Consider the following 18,682-nt stretch of genomic DNA (forward strand, 5'->3'; position numbering starts at 1 on the left):
TAATCACGTGCTGAATGGTGTTGTTAATATGTGAGGAGACATCAGGGAGTGAAATAAGAAGTGAACACCAGGGCAGAGTATTTCAGCTTTGAAAACTGCAGTGACGGGAAACAACTTAAACATATCATTTTGATGAACTGAGTTAATGAACTGAGTTTTTTACACTGATGACTCGGGTGGACTTTAAAGACGTTTACTGACAACACTATTAGGATGTGATTTATTATGTGAAATATGCTGTAGATCTGTAGGTAATATATCCCTTAAAATTAAATTAAATTGTATGAATGACTTATTGACTACTTATAAGGCACGACTTCATAAGGTGTGACAATATTTTATTTAAATATCTAGTTTTCCGCCCGTTTTAAACGCATTAAATGTCTGCTTCGCTTGTTTTATTGTAAGAAACTGGAATAAAAAAAATAAAAATAAAAAAATCCATGGCGATGTTGACTTCCGGTCTGTTGGCATGGCGACCGCGGACCGCCTTTTCCAAACAAACAGAGAGAGAGAGAGAGAGAGAGAGAGAGAGAGAGTAAAACTGCTTTTCTCTTTCAATTCTCCAATTAAATGAAAATATGAGCCAGCGGCAGGTCCTGCAGGGTGAGAATAGTCTCTTTTATCGATGTAGAGTGTGTTCAAGAAACATTAAATACATTAAAGAAGGGCAGGGGTAACTTAGTGAAGTGTAAGTGGTGGGTTGTTAATGAACAGTAGCTGGGTCTCTGTTTGCTTTTTTACCACATACCTTTTATCTGCACTGTGCATTATGATCAAACTGTGGCTAAACTGCGATAACCATAATATTAGAAACAGTGGTGGATGGTCAGGACCTGTGAGAGTACTGAAATGAGCTTGACATGTTTATTGAAAATAGTGCATTTCATATCATTGTTATCATAATTACAAGCTTTGTATGTGGATCTCAAATATGGTTAGGAACATATATCTGATAGTTGATAATGAGACTGATTCCACCATGTAAAAAAGGCGTAAAAAAAGAGATACTATCTCTTTATTTTGAGATACTAAGTCAATATACTGTTATACTATCTCATTATTCTGTGATAATAAGTCAAAATACTGAAATACTATCTCATTGTTTTGAGATACTAAATCAATATATTGAGATACTCTCATTATTTTGAGATACTAAGTCAATATACTGAGGTACTATCTCATTATTTTGAGATACTAAGTCAATATACTGAGGTACTATCTCATTATTTTGAGATACTAAGTCAATATACTGAGGTACTATCTCATTATTTTGAGATACTAAGTCAATATACTAGATACTATCTCATTATTTTGAGATACTAAGTCAATATACTGAGGTACTATCTCATTATTTTGAGATACTAAGTCAATATACTGAGGTACTATCTCATTATTTTGAGATACTAAGTCAATATACTGAGGTACTATCTCATTATTTTGAGATACTAAGTCAATATACTGAGGTACTATCTCATTATTTTGAGATACTAAGTCAATATACTAGATACTATCTCATTATTTTGAGATACTAAGTCAATATACTGAGGTACTATCTCATTATTTTGAGATACTAAGTCAATATACTGAGGTACTATCTCATTATTTTGAGACACTAAGTCAATATACTGAGGTACTATCTCATTATTTTGAGATACTAAGTCAATATACTGAGGTACTATCTCATTATTTTGAGACACTAAGTCAATATACTGAGGTACTATCTCATTATTTTGAGATACTAAGTCAATATACTGAGGTACTATCTCATTATTTTGAGATACTAAGTCAATATACTGAGGTACTATCTCATTATTTTGAGATACTAAGTCAATATACTGAGGTACTATCTCATTATTTTGAGATACTAAGTCAATATACTAGATACTATCTCATTATTTTGAGATACTAAGTCAATATACTGAGGTACTATCTCATTATTTTGAGATACTAAGTCAATATACTGAGGTACTATCTCATTATTTTGAGATACTAAGTCAATATACTGAGGTACTATCTCATTATTTTGAGATACTAAGTCAATATACTAGATACTATCTCATTATTTTGAGATACTAAGTCAATATACTGAGATACTATCTCATTATTTTGAGATACTAAGTCAATATACTGAGGTACTATCTCATTGTTTTGAGATACTAAGTCAATATACTGAGGTACTATCTCATTATTTTGAGATACTAAGTCAATATACTGAGGTACTATCTCATTATTTTGAGACACTAAGTCAATATACTAGATACTATCTCATTATTTTGAGAAACTAAGTCAATATACTGAGATACTATCTCATTATTTTGAGATACTAAGTCAATATACTGAGGTACTATCTCATTATTTTGAGATACTAAGTCAATATACTAGATACTATCTCATTATTTTGAGATACTAAGTCAAAATACTGAGATACTCTCTCATTATTTTGAGATACTAAGTCACTATATTGAGATAATATCAAATTATTTTGAGATACTAAGTCAATATACTAGATACTATCTCATTATTTTGAGATACTAAGTCAATATACTGAGATACTATCTCATTATTTTGAGATACTAAGTCAAAATACTGAGATACTCTCTCATTATTTTGAGATACTAAGTCACTATATTGAGATAATATCAAATTATTTTGAGATACTAAGTCAATATTTTGACGTAGTATCTCATTATTTTGAGAAACATTTTAAAGATAAATAATGAGATAGCAACTTACATCTTAATGAAAAAAAAAATTGGTGTCTTTTTTATTACTATTATTTTATGAGTTTGGCCTCCATACGAACTGCTGCATCCCCCTGCATCTCTCTCTCCCTGAGGCTGTACGTAAGACAGCACTATACTCACAAAACCTGACCACTTACCCGTTTCAGTGTTTGAGCAGTACCAGAAGGCAAGGACACAGTTTGTGCAAACGGTAGCAGAGCTCGCTACAAGGCCACAAAACATTGATACACTGCAAAATGCAGGTGAGTGGTCAAATCCGTCTCTATCCTATGAATCCCCTTATGAAGGCTTCATGGTGGATTACAGTAATGAGGTGTACATCACTGCCATGCGTTGTCATAAGACACAACGACTCAATTCTGTCACCTATGGAAACATGCACTTTTATGTATTGATATATTACCCTACACATCATAGACTTATCAGAATAAGTTATTATAATAATACAAAAATAGCTCGACTGATGTCTTTTGAGTCTCTTGTAATGACAGGGGAGTTATATAAAAAAAATATGTTATAGGCTCAGCACTCTTTCTATTTTGACCTCTACTTTTCCACTCCTTTTACAAACATCATCCAACTTTCTGTGACTAAGGTGTAATGTCCCTCCTGAGGCCTCTCCTGCTGGACGCAGTCCCAACTGTGCAGCAGACAGCAGCGCTGGCTCTTGGAAGGCTTGCTAACTATAACGATGACCTGGCCGAGGCGGTGGTAAAAGCAGACATTCTCCCGCAGCTTGTGTATTCACTGGCCGAGCAGAATGTAAGACCTTAAGGTTTAACAACAAAAAAACTGTTTGCTGGTTTATTCTTTTATGCCTTTTTTATAAAAACGCTGTCGAATATGAGTGTGTGTATTTGCTGTGTCTTCAAATATCAATATTATATATTATATATTGTAGCTAATAAACAGTTGGTACAGCTTTCACATGAGAGTGGAGCTGAATCATGCTACAAATGTTGAATGTTCTTGTTCCTGAAAGCTTTTCTGTGTTCCTCTGTAAATGTGGAGTCTCTTTTTCTCCTGCAGCGGTTCTATAAGAAGGCCGCAGCCTTTGTCCTGCGGGCAGTTGCTAAGCACTCAGCTGAGCTGGCCCAGGCCGTGGTCGACTGTGGGGCTCTGGACGCTTTGGTCATTTCTTTGGAGGAGTTTGACCCTGGAGTGAAAGAGGCTGCAGCTTGGGCCCTGGGCTACATCGCCAGACACAACAGCCGTGAGTCAAGAGCTTTAATTGTTTAATTGCTTATCCAGTTCAGGGTCACTGTGGGTCCAGAGCCTACCTGGAATCATTGGGCGCAAGGTGGGAACACACCCTGGAGGGGGCGCCAGTCCTTCACAGGGCAGCACAGACACACACACACGTTCACTCATACACTCACACCTACAGACACTTTTGAGTCGTCAATCCACCAACCAACGTGTGTTTTTGGACTGTGGGCGGAAACCGGAGCACCCGGAGGAAACCCACGCAGACACAGAGCGAACACACCACACTCCTCACAGACAGTCACCCGGAGGAAACCCACGCAGACACAGAGAGAACACACCACACTCCTCACAGACAGTCACCCGGAGGAAACCCACGCAGACATAGGAAGAACACACCACACTCCTCACAGACAGTCACCCGGAGGAAACCCACGCAGACACAGGGAGAACACACCACACTCCTCACAGACAGTCACCCGGAGGAAACCCACACAGACACAGGGAGAACACACCACACTCCTCACAGACAGTCACCGAGAGGAAACCCACGCAGACACAGAGAGAACACACCACACTCCTCACAGACAGTCACCCGGAGGAAACCCACGCAGACACAGGGAGAACACACCACACTCCTCACAGACAGTCACATGGAGCGGGAATCGAACCCACAACCTCCAGGTCCGTGGAGCTGTGTGACTGCGACACCTACCTGCTGCGCCACTGTGCCGCCCTTCCTCTTTGTTCATATATGAAATTAAAAATATATATAACATATAAATTATTACATGAAGCAAAATCACAGTGTGGCGGTGCTGCAGGATGTGGACCTGCCACTCTGCTCCAGGGTCCTGGAGTTGTGGGTCAGTGAGGAGTGTTCAAAAAGACTTAAAGGTTTAGAGTCGACAGTAGAACTGAGTAGTTCTAGTTGTAGTTGTTTAGCTCAGACCACAGGAGCTTGAACATTTAGTTACAATCATTATCTTCAACTGTTCACACAGATCAAATAACAAGCAATGTTTTATTATGAATATGGGTTTGTTATCTGAACTACAGAGTTAGCTCAGGCAGTTGTGGACTCCGGGGCCGTTCCCATGTTGGTGCTGTGTGTCCAAGAACCTGAGATTGCTCTGAAGAGGATTGCTGCTTCTACTTTGAGTGACATCGCTAAACACACTCCAGAACTGGCTCAGACAGTGGTGGACACTGGAGCCATTGCTCACCTGGCACAGATGACCCTCAACCCAGATGCCAAACTGAAGGTCAGAGAAACATTTAAAATACCCTGTAACAGCAACAGTTAAACATCTTTATGTCTTCCACTCACTGCAAGCCTCGTTTTGACAGAGACAAGTGTTCTCAGCCCTGGGACAAATCTCCAAGCACTCAGTGGACCTGGCAGAGATGGTGGTTGAGGCTGAGATCTTTCCAGCTGTCCTGGCCAGTCTGAAGGACCCGGATGAGTATGTGAGGAAGAACGTCGCCACAATGATGCGAGAGATAACCAAACACACACCTGAGGTAACTGGCACACACACAAGACGTGCCCACAGCGGAGTTTGTCTGTCTGTGTGTGTAACAACAGAGACAACCTTAAGGAGCAACATCATCTTAGATGTGCAGTAAACGTATATGGAAATTATACATTTGTAACTGAGATGACTTGTCATGAGAAACAGAAAATGGTGTGTGTGTGTGTTTCATTTCAGCTCTCTCAAATGATTGTGAATGCTGGAGGTGTAGCAGCTGTTATTGACTATCTTGGAGATTCAGCGGGAAGTGTACGTCTGCCTGGGATTATGATGCTGGGCTACGTGGCTGCACACTCTGAGAACCTCGCTATGGCTGTCATCGTGTCCAAGGTCTGTATCTGTGTGGGGTTTATGACTGTTACTGGATAAATGTTTCGGATGGTCATTTGGGTACTATATTAAATAGATGGTAAGATTCAATATTAACCTATTAACCAGGTTTTATATCATAACAGACAGGCTTTTATGTATAAGTATATTTCAGGTAACCTACCACTTCTCAGCTAGTAAAATAAGATACTAATAGATACAAAAACAAACTTTTATAATATTTCAACTTTATACAAGAGAGCTTCAAAGTAGAGAGGTTTTCAGAGCAGTTGAATTCAAAGTAGAATGTTGTAAATAGTGTTCTCCCAGTGTCCGCGTTGGTTTCCTCCGGGTGACTGTCTGTGAGGAGTGTGGTGTGTTCTCCCTGTGTCTGCGTGGGTTTCCTCCGGGTGACTGTCTGTGAGGAGTGTGGTGTGTTCTCCCTGTGTCCGCGTGGGTTTCCTCCGGGTGACTGTCTGTGAGGAGTGTGGTGTGTTCTCCCTGTGTCTGCGTGGGTTTCCTCCGGGTGACTGTCTGTGAGGAGTGTGGTGTGTTCTCCCTGTGTCCGCGTGGGTTTCCTCCGGGTGACTGTCTGTGAGGAGTGTGGTGTGTTCTCCCTGTGTCCGCGTGGGTTTCCTCCGGGTGACTGTCTGTGAGGAGTGTGGTGTGTTCTCCCTGTGTCCGCGTGGGTTTCCTCCGGGTGACTGTCTGTGAGGAGTGTGGTGTGTTCTCCCTGTGTCCGCGTGGGTTTCCTCCGGGTGACTGTCTGTGAGGAGTGTGGTGTGTTCTCCCTGTGTCCGCGTGGGTTTCCTCCGGGTGACTGTCTGTGAGGAGTGTGGTGTGTTCTCCCTGTGTCTGTGTGGGTTTCCTCCGGGTGACTGTCTGTGAGGAGTGTGGTGTGTTCTCTCTGTGTCTGCGTGGGTTTCCTCCGGGTGACTGTCTGTGAGGAGTGTGGTGTGTTCTCCCTGTGTCTGTGTGGGTTTCCTCCGGGTGACTGTCTGTGAGGAGTGTGGTGTGTTCTCTCTGTGTCTGCGTGGGTTTCCTCCGGGTGACTGTCTGTGAGGAGTGTGGTGTGTTCTCCCTGTGTCTGTGTGGGTTTCCTCCGGGTGACTGTCTGTGAGGAGTTTGGTGTGTTCTCTCTGTGTCTGCGTGGGTTTCCTCCGGGTGACTGTCTGTGAGGAGTGTGGTGTGTTCTCCCTGTGTCTGTGTGGGTTTCCTCCGGGTGACTGTCTGTGAGGAGTGTGGTGTGTTCTCTCTGTGTCTGCGTGGGTTTCCTCCGGGTGCTCCGGTTTCTTCCCACAGTCCAAAAACACACGTTAGTAGGTGGATTGGCGACTCAAAAGTGTCCGTAGGTGTGACTGTATGAGTGAATGTGTGTGTCTGTGTTGCCCTGTGAAGGACTGGTGCCCCCTCCAGGGTGTATTCCCGCCTTGCGCCCAATGATTCCAGGTAGGTTTTGGACCCACCGCGACCCTGAACTGGATAAGGGTTACAGATAATGAATGAATGAATGAAAAAATGTTGTAAATAGTTAAAGTTAAGATATTATTAATTTTTTTGTCACTGCTCACATGGAAACCCCCTCCTCTAGGGTGTGCCACAGTTGGCTATTTGCCTAGCAGAGGAACCAGAGGATCACATCAGAGCTGCCACATCGTGGGCGTTTGGACAGATCGGACGACACACTCCTGAGCATGCTCGAGCTGTGGCTGCAGCAAACGTGCTTCCCAAACTCCTCAATCTGTATCTGGACACACAGAGCTCTGAGGACCTGCAAGTCAAGGTGGACATATTCACTAAGTCATTTGTGTGGGTTTTAGAAGACCATAAGCTCTGAAATACGGTTAGTCTAAGGGCTTGTAAAATACTCACACCGTATGAATATGTATGACCTATATATATAATTTGAATTCAGTATTAAAGCTACTTATTAAGACCATTGTGTACAATCTTTGGTTGCTATGTTGCTGAGCAACCAAACCCCAGTGTTTGCAAACAGCAGTGCTTACTGTATGTAATAAGGCAACTATGTTCGATTCAGGCAAAGAAGGCCCTGAAGAGCATCTTGCAGAAGTGCACCTATCTCCCTGCTCTGGAGCCTCTTCTGTATGAAGCTCCCAGCAACATCCTCAAACACGTCCTGTGCCAGTTCAGCAAAGTGAGTGATTCAGATATAGAACGCAGCTGGTCAAAGGTTTGGGGACACTTCTTCAAAAAGACTTTCTGATGTGCTCCTGTTGTTTTTCCATGTGCTAAAGGTTCTTCCTCACGACAGTAAAGCTCGGCGCTTGTTTGTGACCAGTGGGGGGCTGAAGAAGGTGCAGGAGATTAAAGCAGAACCGGGCTCTGCTTTGCAAGAGCACATCAATGCCATCAACAACTGCTACCCTGAAGAGATAGTCAGGTTTATAACGTTTAAGAAGCTTTCCTAAAGGCGCAAATCAATTTCAGGATGCAGTATATAAGATTTTAAAAAAGGAATTAGCTGATTCATTATTTCTATGATTATTATGAAAGATTTTTCTTATTTGTTCTTTATTCAACAGGTATTACTCCCCTGGATACTCTGAGGTTCTGCTGGAAAGGGTGGAAAACTATCAGCCATCTTGAGACGGACTTTCTTTGTCCTAGTAATTCTGTTTCCATCTCAAAATCTACTTGTGTTTTTATTAAAATTACTCAAACTACTGTGATAATATGCCCTTTACGTGTCATGATGTGTCTTATGTCATGGGGAGGTTCACTGGTAATATTTGATAGTAAATAAAATGACTATAATTACACTATAAATATTGAGACCATAGCCTCTATGTGTACTGTAAATGTGTTGAGACAGAGTTTGTCTAAAATGAACCCCACTGAATGACCGAGTTTATAACTCAGAAACAGATATATGCAGAACATGTAAAAAATCAGTTGTTATATGGCAGCAAATACATTATTACAACATTTTTATTACAGATGATTGCCTTTGAATTTTAGGGCCATGGCATTGAAAAATGTGTGCGTATATATTCTGAGAACCAAGTCAGAATTCTGTGAAATGAAAGTGAAAATGAGGTTGATTTGTGATGTCATGTGGATGGGGGTGTATAATAAACAATTCCGTTCACTTTACTTGACTGCTTCTTTCACAACATTCTGACTTTATTCTCAGAATTATTCTGACTTTATTCTCAAAAAATATTATTATTATTATTATTATTATTATTATTATTATTTCAATGCTAAATTATTGAAATTCCCTAAAACTCAGTGTCATATGTGTAGCCAGTAAATTGTAAATTGTGTTAGAAGGAAAATCACCAGCTGAATTACATAATGTAGATACTAACTAGGAGCCAATTTGATGCACAGGTATACAGCGAATAAACTAAACCACAGACGTGTGTATATGCTCTACAATCTGGAATAAACGTTCTCATGACGTATGAATATTATTGAAAACACCAGTAAAGCCCGTATTCCCGGTGAGACCTGTTGTTGCCTCATTAAATACATAATTTCTGTTTTCTCTGGGATTTTTCGTGACTAACATTTAACTGAAATTAATAACAATGCAACATTCAAACAATTTTCTATGATTTTTCTGTAATATCTGTTCTTTGTGCAATGTTTGTGGCGAATCTGCCGACCTGATTAAAAAAACGTCTGGCGCGTTCCAATATCCTCACTAGAAAGCATGGTTACAGTCTAAAATGCTATGTTTTCTGAACAAAATAACCTCTCATTAGAGTCCTAACTAATGACCACATGTAAATTAATTTGCTAAAGTGTAGAATTGGGAAAGACTGCCCTCCAGCAGTACGTATTCAACGTTGAAAATCTACATCTAATTGGTAGGCTAACCGCTAACTCAAGGGCGCAAGTGCTCAAGTGGCCTTGGATTGGAGCGCGCCCCTCACGTTAGCAGCGTGTCGAAAGGGCGGCGGAGCTGCTGGGCGAGGTTTACTTGTTTCGGCCGATTTCATCATGCAGTGAGTGAGCGCTGGTCTCATGCTGCTACTGCTGCGGAGAGCGACCTCAGCGCTGCGGATATACTCCCCGCCTTCAGCCCTCTCTGCAGCTCCGCACAGCCGTCCTTCAGCTCCCCACTCCGCCCCACTCTCCCTCTCCACCGCCCGGGACAGGAGACAGAAGCAGAGCCGCTGGTTGGAGCTTTCTTCAGGTCAAAGTATGGACGGAAACGTCGAGGAGATCCTCGCTCCGCTGAGGCAGGCGGTGAAAGAGCAGGTACCTGTAAAAAAGCTACGAAACATTACTACGTTTATTATCTACTGTAAATAACACTCACTTGATATAAAACATTGGAAAATCTTTCATTTTATTACGATTCAAATGTGTTGTTCCATGTTAAATATTCATATCCTCTGACCCGCCTCAGGTGCCAAAGCGGATACAAGAAAAATGTAATTCTTCCGTTCCACCTTAAATACAGCGACAGTTAGCTACTGTGAATTTAACGGAACGTCAGAGTAACATTAGCCCGGCACCGTTTAAGGTGGAACGAAGTATTCTGATTTTAAAGCTAAACTGAGCGGTGTTGTGTTCGTGTTTTTAGGACGCTGTTATGACAAATTGAGAGTTTATTGATGAAACGTTTTATATTTTGTATTTCAAATTTACAAAACATTAAGCTAATCTGCACAGGTGTGAAGATACAGTTATATAATGTAATATGCTGTTATTTTTCTGTATGAATTATTTTAAATGTATAAAAGCAGTAATATAGTAATTGACAGAGCCATGTGAATTTTTCAGAAATTGCCCTAAAACCACACTCCTGCTGCTTTCTTTGTTGAAAATATAAAGACAGCTAGGTGTCTGACAGATTTGGTTTCTTTTAGTTCAGTTCAGCCTCTTGAAGTGCCACGTTTAGACTCAAGGCTCTGTCTGAGAGAAAGAGAAAGAGTGAATGAAGGAGGGAGGGAGAAGAAGAACAGGGTTGGGCTCTTTTCTAAATGAACTCAGAAACATTGTGTATTTTGGGGAGAGAATTAAAGGACCGTGAACAGATGTGGGGAAATGTCTGAGCCTGTTTTGTCCTGGTGTCTTCGTTTGTTTTAAATGTCCTGTTTCTACCCCCCGCAGGGTGAGCTGGTTCGAAAGATGAAAGCTGAAAATGCCCCTGAGGTGGATGTGACCAAAGCTGTGGCGGAGCTGAAGGCTCGCAAGAGGACGCTTGAGGCCAAGGTAGGGACTTTTCTGTCAGACGCAGGCTCCATGAAGCCTGTGTTTACCTGTGAAGGTCTAAACAGCCCTGAATATGCAGATACATGGAAATGTGTTGTGTTTGCAGTGAATTAAAATGTGTTAACCCCTTGTTGGAGCGTATTTTTCATTCCTCTCACCGCTGGCTTTAAACGTACAGCAGCAGCACAGGGGGGACACTTTAGGAGTCATGTGTATTATTCTGTTATAGGAACTTTCCCTGCAGCCCAAAGATGACATAGTGGACAGGACTAAGATGGAGGACACGCTGAAGAGGCGGTTCTTTTATGACCAAGCGTTTGCCATTTATGGGGGTATGTTTTAATCCAGAACTTCTCTTCTGTTTGCAAGATTTCAGGGTGGTGTTTGCAGATTCGACAGACTGGATCTTCAGGCACAGCTTAGTCATTCTGTCTGTAGCACAGTCTAAAAAACACTGAGTACGGCTTGCTTTTAATAGAGATACTGGGTGGGGGGGGGGGGGGGGGGGGTCAGGGGAGAGCGTGAGGGGAGGAGATGTTGAAGATGAAGAGAGGGCAAAGGGATAACAACAGCATTGTAAGAGAAAGAATGGTTCAGTAGGAGATATTTAAATTTGTGCAGCTGATGCAACAGAAGAGCCAGTTGCCAGCTGCCAAACTCTGGAGGTTCAAACCTGTAATTACCAGAGATTTTGCCGGTTACTGTGTGCCAGACAGAGAGTAGTCTTTCGGTGTTAGAGCTTAAGTTCTGAACCAAAAGCTAAATGAGCATTCATTTTAAAACCCATAAAAGGGATGGATTTGGGAGGACAGTGTTGTACAGCACCTCTCAAGACTCTGGGTGTCACAGCGATAGCTGAATTCATAAATGAATGGAATAGGCACATGTTGAACTTAATTGAAACGTGTGTGTTAATGTTGAGGCTTGGAAAAGAACATTAGTGAAGAGCCAGTAAAAGCGTGAAACAAAAGAATCGTTATGTCTAGGTTTGGGAAAGCGGTCCTACGACTATTCTTAGGACTCTCTCTGATTCCATATCATCGTCTTTTCGTTTCTGTGATCGATGACTGGATGTGTTTCAGGGGTCAGTGGCCTGTATGATTTCGGACCTGTCGGCTGTGCCCTGAAGAACAACATCCTGCAGACCTGGAGGCAGCACTTCATTCAGGAGGAGCAGATTCTGGAGATCGACTGCACCATGCTTACCCCTGAACCTGTCCTGAAGTGAGTGTTCACCTGCAGTTACACCACCACACCACTAGGGGCTGAATCTCAAACATCTTCTTCTGCACTATGTAGCACACAGTGTATTACTTTTATAAATCTTTAAAGTGCACTCTTTAAGGAGTAGGTTGTTGTTTGGAACATTTCAGAGTTTACATGAGGTCCCAGGAAGGTAAGTAATACACAGTCGGCTCGTTTTCCCGCATGGTATCGCTTCTCCATGAGTCATTTTTTTAATCCCCCGGAGTCTGAGGAAGTGTCTCGCTGCTGCAGTCTGCGTCTCTGTGTGTGGAGGAGAGGAGTTCATGTTTCTGTACTTTTTCGGTTCTGCATAAACAATGTCTGTCCGACTTCTGACCAATCACAGTCAGCGCGACACATGGTTGTCTCTAGTAGCAGACAGTCAGTGTTAATCTGTCGCTAAAATAATGATGAATCTGTGCTTAATCACATGCATTGGTGACTCAGTAGGAGCCTGTTATTTCTGAGCTACAGCCCACTCCCAGATTCCATTCGGTAAGGTTTTGTTCTCAGGGGAAATCAAATTAAAAGCCCTCTTCTGATTCTTTAAGGACCTCTGGGCACGTGGACAAGTTTGCCGACTACATGGTGAAGGATGTCAAGAATGGAGAGTGCTTCCGTGCCGACCATCTTCTGAAAGGTGCGTCTTGGTGTTTGTCTGCAGCATAAGGGCGACTGGGTAAGGTAGAAATAAACAGTCAATTTACTGAAACAACTGCTGTGATATTGGATCAATCCGCTGTAGAGGTCCCCCGCAAGTTTTCCCTGAGGCGAGAGGAACTTCAGGGATCTGTAAGAATCACAAACACACTCTCACTAATCTGCTCTCAAAGGAGACGCTGGCCCCGAGCCAGGGGAGGGTGAAGGCTGCGGTAGAAGGTCCCCATTTGGTGAGATGTATGTGAAAATGGAAGACAAGCTCGTCTATCAGCGTGTAAATAAAATGTTTTATCAGTGGGAAAAGGGTGTTCCTGCTGCTGCCAAATAGAGATTAAATATCAGATCATATTTACATTTTCTGGATGCTACTCTGCATTCTTAACCTGGTCTGCTTTCACCAGTATCCTAAAGCTAACAAGACATTCATTCATTATCTGTGATCCTTATCCAGTTCAGGGTCGCGGTGGGTCCAGAGCCTACCTGAAATCATTGGGCGCAAGGCGGGAATACACCCTGCAGGGGGCGCCAGTCCTTCACAGGGCAACACAGACACACACACATTCACTCACACACTCACACCTACGGACACTTTTGAGTCGCCAATCCACCTGCAACGTGTGTTTTTGGACTGTGGGAGGAAACTGGAGCACCCGGAGGAAACCTACGCAGACACAGAGAGAACACACCACACTCCTCACAGACAGTCACCCGGAGGAAACCCACGCAGACACAGGGAGAACACACCACACTCCTCACAGACAGTCACCCGGAGGAAACCCACGCAGACACAGAGAGAACACACCACACTCCTCACAGACAGTCACCCGGAGGAAACCCACGCAGACACAGGGAGAACACACCACACTCCTCACAGACAGTCACCCGGAGGAAACCCACGCAGACACAGAGAGAACACACCACACTCCTCACAGACAGTCACCCGGAGGAAACCCACGCAGACACAGGGAGAACACACCACACTCCTCACAGACAGTCACCCGGAGGAAACCCACGCAGACACAGAGAGAACACACCACACTCCTCACAGACAGTCACCCGGAGGAAACCCACGCGGACACAGGGAGAACACACCACACTCCTCACAGACAGTCACCCGGAGGAAACCCACGCGGACACAGGGAGAACACACCACACTCCTCACAGACAGTCACCGGGAGCGGGACTCGAACCCACAACCTCCAGGCCCCTGGAGCTGTGTGACTGCGACACCTACCTGCTGCACCACCAGACAAATCAAATCAAATTAACTTCTGCTTAAACTGTAGTTCTGTGCTCATATTGGAAGCTGTATTCCAGCAAGTGACGTACATTTGCGTCACTGTAATGTTATGTACATCAATGTTAAAAAAAAACTAGACGTGTTCAGAAGCTGAAAACAGTCTTTAATGCTGTGAACTCTTGTATGAAATAGTTCCACATTAATTTCTCTGTATTAACAGTAATTACAAATTATTTCTGTGTTGTGATAATAGCTCATCTTCAGAAACTGATGAGCGACAAGAAGTGTAGTGCAGAAAAGAAGAGCGAAATGGACAACGTCATCACTCAGGTACCTCTCCTTAACCTGACTAAATTCTGTCTGGAATAACTCAAGCGCTGAGAGAATTAACAGTTTTATATAAATTTGAGTTTAATCAACTCTCTATTTTCAAACTTATAGTTGATTGATAGAAAAGGCTTCACTGAGTAACTCAAGACTGACCCGAGTGATTTATTTTGTTCCTGGAAACAGTTGGACAACTTCTCTCAGCAAGAGTTGGCTGAACTCTTTGTGCAATACAACGTGAAGTCACCCAGCACCGGAAATGACCTCACGCCACCCATCTCCTTCAACCTGATGTTCCAGACGTCCATCGGACCTGGGGGGAACATGCCAGGGTGAGTGGAGTCTGCTGTAAAAAGACTAAACAGCACAAAGCAATGCAGCCTTTTTCATTTCCCACTTTTCCTTTAGTGTATTGAGAATGTTTTGTCTTCTGCAGCTATCTGAGGCCTGAAACTGCTCAGGGAATCTTCCTCAACTTCAAACGCCTGTTGGAGTTTAACCAGGGAAAGCTGCCATTTGCAGCAGCCCAGATCGGAAACTCCTTCAGGAACGAGATCTCTCCTCGCTCAGGCCTTATTCGTGTCAGGTGAGAGCTCTGGCGCTTGTTTGGTGACTTGATAGAAGCGAGTCAGATGCTGTGTTTCCAACAACACCATGTTTCTGTCGTTAGAGAGTTTACAATGGCTGAGATCGAGCACTTTGTCGACCCGAATGAAAAGGTCCATTCCAAGTTCTCCAATGTTGCGGACCTGGAGATCTTGCTGTACTCCTCCAAAGCACAGACCAGCGGGCAGTCGGCGCAGGTGATGCGGCTCGGTGACGCGGTGGAACAGGTGAGAAACTAAAAGAGTGTAAAAATGCACAGTCTTAAGACGATGATTCTGCATCTGTTTTGATTTTATATTAATCCTGTAATGCTGTTTTTATTGTGTTCAAACAACTGATAAAATATTTATGAAAGCAGATCTATTTGGGTCTATTCAGTGTTTTCTTTAATCACATTTTTAAATTAATTAATTGATTTTGTTCCTTTCTCTTTTGGCTGAAAATCCAAAGTGCTATTCTTAGCTATTGTCAGATGATAAGGTTTTCATTGCAGCCACTCTAAGCTGATTCCTGCGAGCGAAACCCTGCCTAATAGACACATAAAGCAGAGTCGTGTGGTGGCGGTTGCACCGTGTGGTTTATTTCTCTCTCCTTTGTTTGTAGGGAGTCATCAACAACTCTGTCCTAGGCTACTTCATCGGCAGGATCTACCTGTACCTGGTCAAAGTCGGTGTGGCCAAGGACAAACTGCGCTTCCGGCAGCACATGGACAATGAGATGGCCCATTACGCCTGTGACTGCTGGGACGCTGAGACCAAAACCTCATATGTAGGTTCTTTAAAACAAAAAAACGTTGTATAATCTTACGCTTGGAGTCATTACCCATGAGCCCTTTGGTTTATAACGTGTCCCGTCTGATGTGTTTTAGGGCTGGATTGAGATCGTGGGATGTGCTGATCGCTCGTGTTACGACCTGCAGTGTCATGCTCGGGCCACCAGGGTCCCACTGGTAGCTGAGAAACCTCTAAAGGAACCCATATCCTTTACCTCTGGACTTGTGTTTTTCCGAACGATCGGACAGCTCTGAAAACACACACGTTATAGAGAAGTTGTTAATGTATTAATTTGGAAAACCTACAAAACGCATCACTTTTGAGGTGGTCATTGTTCGGCAACTTCCAAAAAATAGCTTGATTTAAACACATTACGTAAGGAGCCACGGTTTAGAGTAAAGATCCTTAACGGCTTCATACAAAGTTGTAAACGTTGTCCAGTTTGAGCCAAACAAAGGAGCCATTGGCAAGGCGTACAAGAAGGAGGCGAAACTGGTGATGGAGTTTCTAGGGGCGTGTGATGAGTGTTACATCACAGATCAGGAGAAACTGCTCAGTGAAAACGGGTGAGTGTGTACTGTGTACCGGACGACACTGGGTTTCTGCTGGAGTGGGGTGTTGTGGTAACACTGGGATTTGAAATCTCATCAGAGCTAATGGGACCTGTTGATTTTAGGCTCTGTATCACATATAAAAATCAGTCTTTTATTTATACTTCACACGCAGTTCCTCAAAAGGCTTCACTTCACGTGGCTCACGCTCGGCTTGTGTTTCTGATCTTTCTGTAGTGAGTTCACTGTTGAGGTCGACAGCAAAACCTTCAAACTCACAAAGGATATGGTGAACATCAAAAGGTTCCAGAAGACTTTGCATGGTAAGAGAATTAAACCGCTGTAAAATAAAGGTTTGTGTTTGTCGCAGCGTTAGTTTCTTGAACGTCTTGCTCCATGAACATGATTTATTTCAAGTTTTTATGAGTATTTTGAAGTGACCAGTGAACTCACTGTAGTAAAGTAGTAGGTTATCTTTATTGTAGAGTCCAGTGTTATTATTATTTTTATTTTAAATCTGAAGTGCCGTGTCCGTTTGAAATCTCAAGCAAATGTGTTTCTCTCTCCAGTTGAAGAGGTGGTCCCCAACGTCATCGAGCCTTCCTTTGGCATTGGCAGAATCATGTACTCTATATTTGAGCACACATTCCGCATCAGAGAGGGCGATGAGCAGAGGACGGTAAATATGAGAATGAATATATATATAAACTATAAACGTATCAGCGGTGCTTCTCTGTTATGACTGTGTTCTGTGGAAACATGCTGTGAATGAAAGTAACACCTTCTTCTTCTTCTTTTCTCAGTTTTTCAGTTTCCCGGCCACTGTAGCTCCCTACAAATGTTCCGTCCTCCCTCTCAGTCAAAATCAGGAATTCATGCCTTTTGTGCGGGAACTATGTGAGTGTGGTGTAAACATTTTAAACGAGAGGAAATGATTGTATGAAATCCAGTGCAGATTTAACTCAAGTTGGATGTAGTTCTGATCAAACTGACTCCTGTGGAAGTAGTGTATTGAGTTTATTTATTTATTTTTAATATAGGAATCAGTTTATTTTTTTGTGCTTTGAGAATTACTCAGGAAATATATTTTGGACAAAAAGCTGTTACATATTGTTGTTATCCCTAATGTGTAATTTATTTAAAACATGTAACTGATCCGACCTTCCATTTCCCAGCTGAAGCCTTGACCAAAAACGGTGTGTCCCACAAGGTGGACGACTCCTCCGGCTCCATCGGGAGACGCTATGCCCGGACGGATGAGATTGGTGTTGCTTTCGGCATTACCATCGACTTCGACACGGTCAACAAGTCGCCTCACACCGCCACGCTCAGAGACAGAGACTCTATGAGGCAGATCAGAGCTGAGGTAATGCCACATTTCTGTTCGCAGTTTAAAAAGCGTGCCTCTAGGAAGAGTTGTGCTGTAGTGAGTTGTCCTGCCTTGTCTAGTCATATATGAGTTGCACAGCTCTATCTAGTCTTTTTATAAGTCTTTTGTCTCCAGTGAACATTAATAAAGGTTAATAGTACACAAACAAAGCATTGTCACCTTATCTACATCGACCCGTCTCCTGATTCCTCGTTGGCCGAGCGGTAAGGATTGACGTGCTGACTTGTTTCACTGTGTCTATAACCTCAGGTTCGCGAGTTGCCTGAAATTGTCCGAGACCTCGCCAACGGTGCCACCACATGGGCTGAGATTGAGAGCAAATACCCCGTCTTCGAAGGCCAGGAGACCAGCAAGAAGGACACTGTGGAGGAGTAAAACAGACCCGGCTTCCTGCCTCTAGTCTACAGCCTCAAAGGCAGCCATGGACCTTTTTACACTTTGCACCCATAGGAACAATTTTATTGCATTCAGTGATCAACGTGCACCAGACACCTGTCTGTCATCTGCACAGTTACAAACATCTTATTAAATAAAGAGACAACAATGTCCTTAAACTGCAGAGGAAGTTTATAGATGTCTGCTCCTGCCAGGGTTCAGGGAAGTCTCTTACAGACGTAAAGAGGATGTGTTTATAAAGGGATAACTGTAATTTCTGCATTCGAAAAAGTGAGTGACTGTGGAATGCATCTTCGGTTCAATAAATCAAGCCAGCACCTTCTGGACCTATAACAGTGTGAGGTGTTTCTGACAGTGAGTGAGTGAAAGAGTGAGTGAGTGAGTGAAAGAAAGAGTGTGAGTGAAAGAAAGAGAGTGAGTGAAAGAAAGAAAGAGAGTGAATGAGTGAGTGAGTGAGTGAAAGAAAGAGAAAGTGAGTGAGTGAGTCAAAGAAAGAAAGTGAGT

At 42.8% G+C, this 18,682-nt stretch overlaps 2 protein-coding genes across 3 annotated transcripts; both read left to right on the plus strand.

The window, feature by feature from the left end:
* Positions 1-473: 473 nt before the first annotated feature.
* spag6 (sperm associated antigen 6) lies at positions 474-8,810 on the plus strand. Of its 2 annotated transcripts, XM_066685417.1 has the most exons (11): positions 502-606; positions 2,894-2,989; positions 3,343-3,509; positions 3,777-3,960; positions 5,013-5,218; positions 5,304-5,477; positions 5,666-5,818; positions 7,389-7,580; positions 7,839-7,955; positions 8,056-8,201; positions 8,344-8,810. In XM_066685417.1, the coding sequence occupies exons 1-11, from the start codon at positions 582-584 to the stop codon at positions 8,405-8,407; spliced, it is 1,524 nt and encodes a 507-aa protein (XP_066541514.1). In that variant the 5' UTR covers positions 502-581; the 3' UTR covers positions 8,408-8,810. The 2 variants fall into 2 exon arrangements, with proteins under 2 accessions (XP_066541523.1, XP_066541514.1); XM_066685426.1 differs by lacking the exon at positions 2,894-2,989 and having other exon boundaries at positions 474-606; positions 8,344-8,808.
* A 938-nt stretch (positions 8,811-9,748) lies between these two features.
* Positions 9,749-18,500, plus strand: gars1 (glycyl-tRNA synthetase 1). Its single transcript, XM_066676305.1, has 17 exons — positions 9,749-10,030; positions 10,889-10,990; positions 11,220-11,322; positions 12,073-12,214; positions 12,787-12,875; positions 14,389-14,465; positions 14,649-14,794; positions 14,899-15,048; positions 15,133-15,295; positions 15,672-15,836; positions 15,937-16,043; positions 16,261-16,407; positions 16,630-16,715; positions 16,962-17,071; positions 17,196-17,289; positions 17,568-17,758; positions 18,032-18,500. Exons 1-17 carry the CDS (start codon positions 9,794-9,796, stop codon positions 18,155-18,157), a joined length of 2,235 nt encoding a protein of 744 aa, XP_066532402.1. The 5' UTR covers positions 9,749-9,793; the 3' UTR covers positions 18,158-18,500.
* Positions 18,501-18,682: the final 182 nt, after the last annotated feature.

The sequence above is a fragment of the Hoplias malabaricus genome, chromosome 1 (assembly GCF_029633855.1).
Source record: "Hoplias malabaricus isolate fHopMal1 chromosome 1, fHopMal1.hap1, whole genome shotgun sequence".
NCBI lineage: Eukaryota > Metazoa > Chordata > Actinopteri > Characiformes > Erythrinidae > Hoplias > Hoplias malabaricus.

Excerpts from the sequence above, each read along its gene's own strand:
- spag6 (XM_066685417.1), top strand. The coding sequence starts at position 582 with ATGAGCCAGCGGCAGGTCCTGCAGG. Across the intron at positions 5,819-7,388 it reads TGGCTGTCATCGTGTCCAAG|GGTGTGCCACAGTTGGCTAT; the intron begins GTCTGTATCTGT and ends CCCCTCCTCTAG. Across the intron at positions 7,581-7,838 it reads CTGAGGACCTGCAAGTCAAG|GCAAAGAAGGCCCTGAAGAG; the intron begins GTGGACATATTC and ends TGTTCGATTCAG.
- gars1 (XM_066676305.1), top strand. The coding sequence starts at position 9,794 with ATGCTGCTACTGCTGCGGAGAGCGACCTCAGCGCTGCGGATATACTCC. Across the intron at positions 12,876-14,388 it reads TGCCGACCATCTTCTGAAAG|CTCATCTTCAGAAACTGATG; the intron begins GTGCGTCTTGGT and ends TTGTGATAATAG. Across the intron at positions 14,466-14,648 it reads TGGACAACGTCATCACTCAG|TTGGACAACTTCTCTCAGCA; the intron begins GTACCTCTCCTT and ends TCCTGGAAACAG.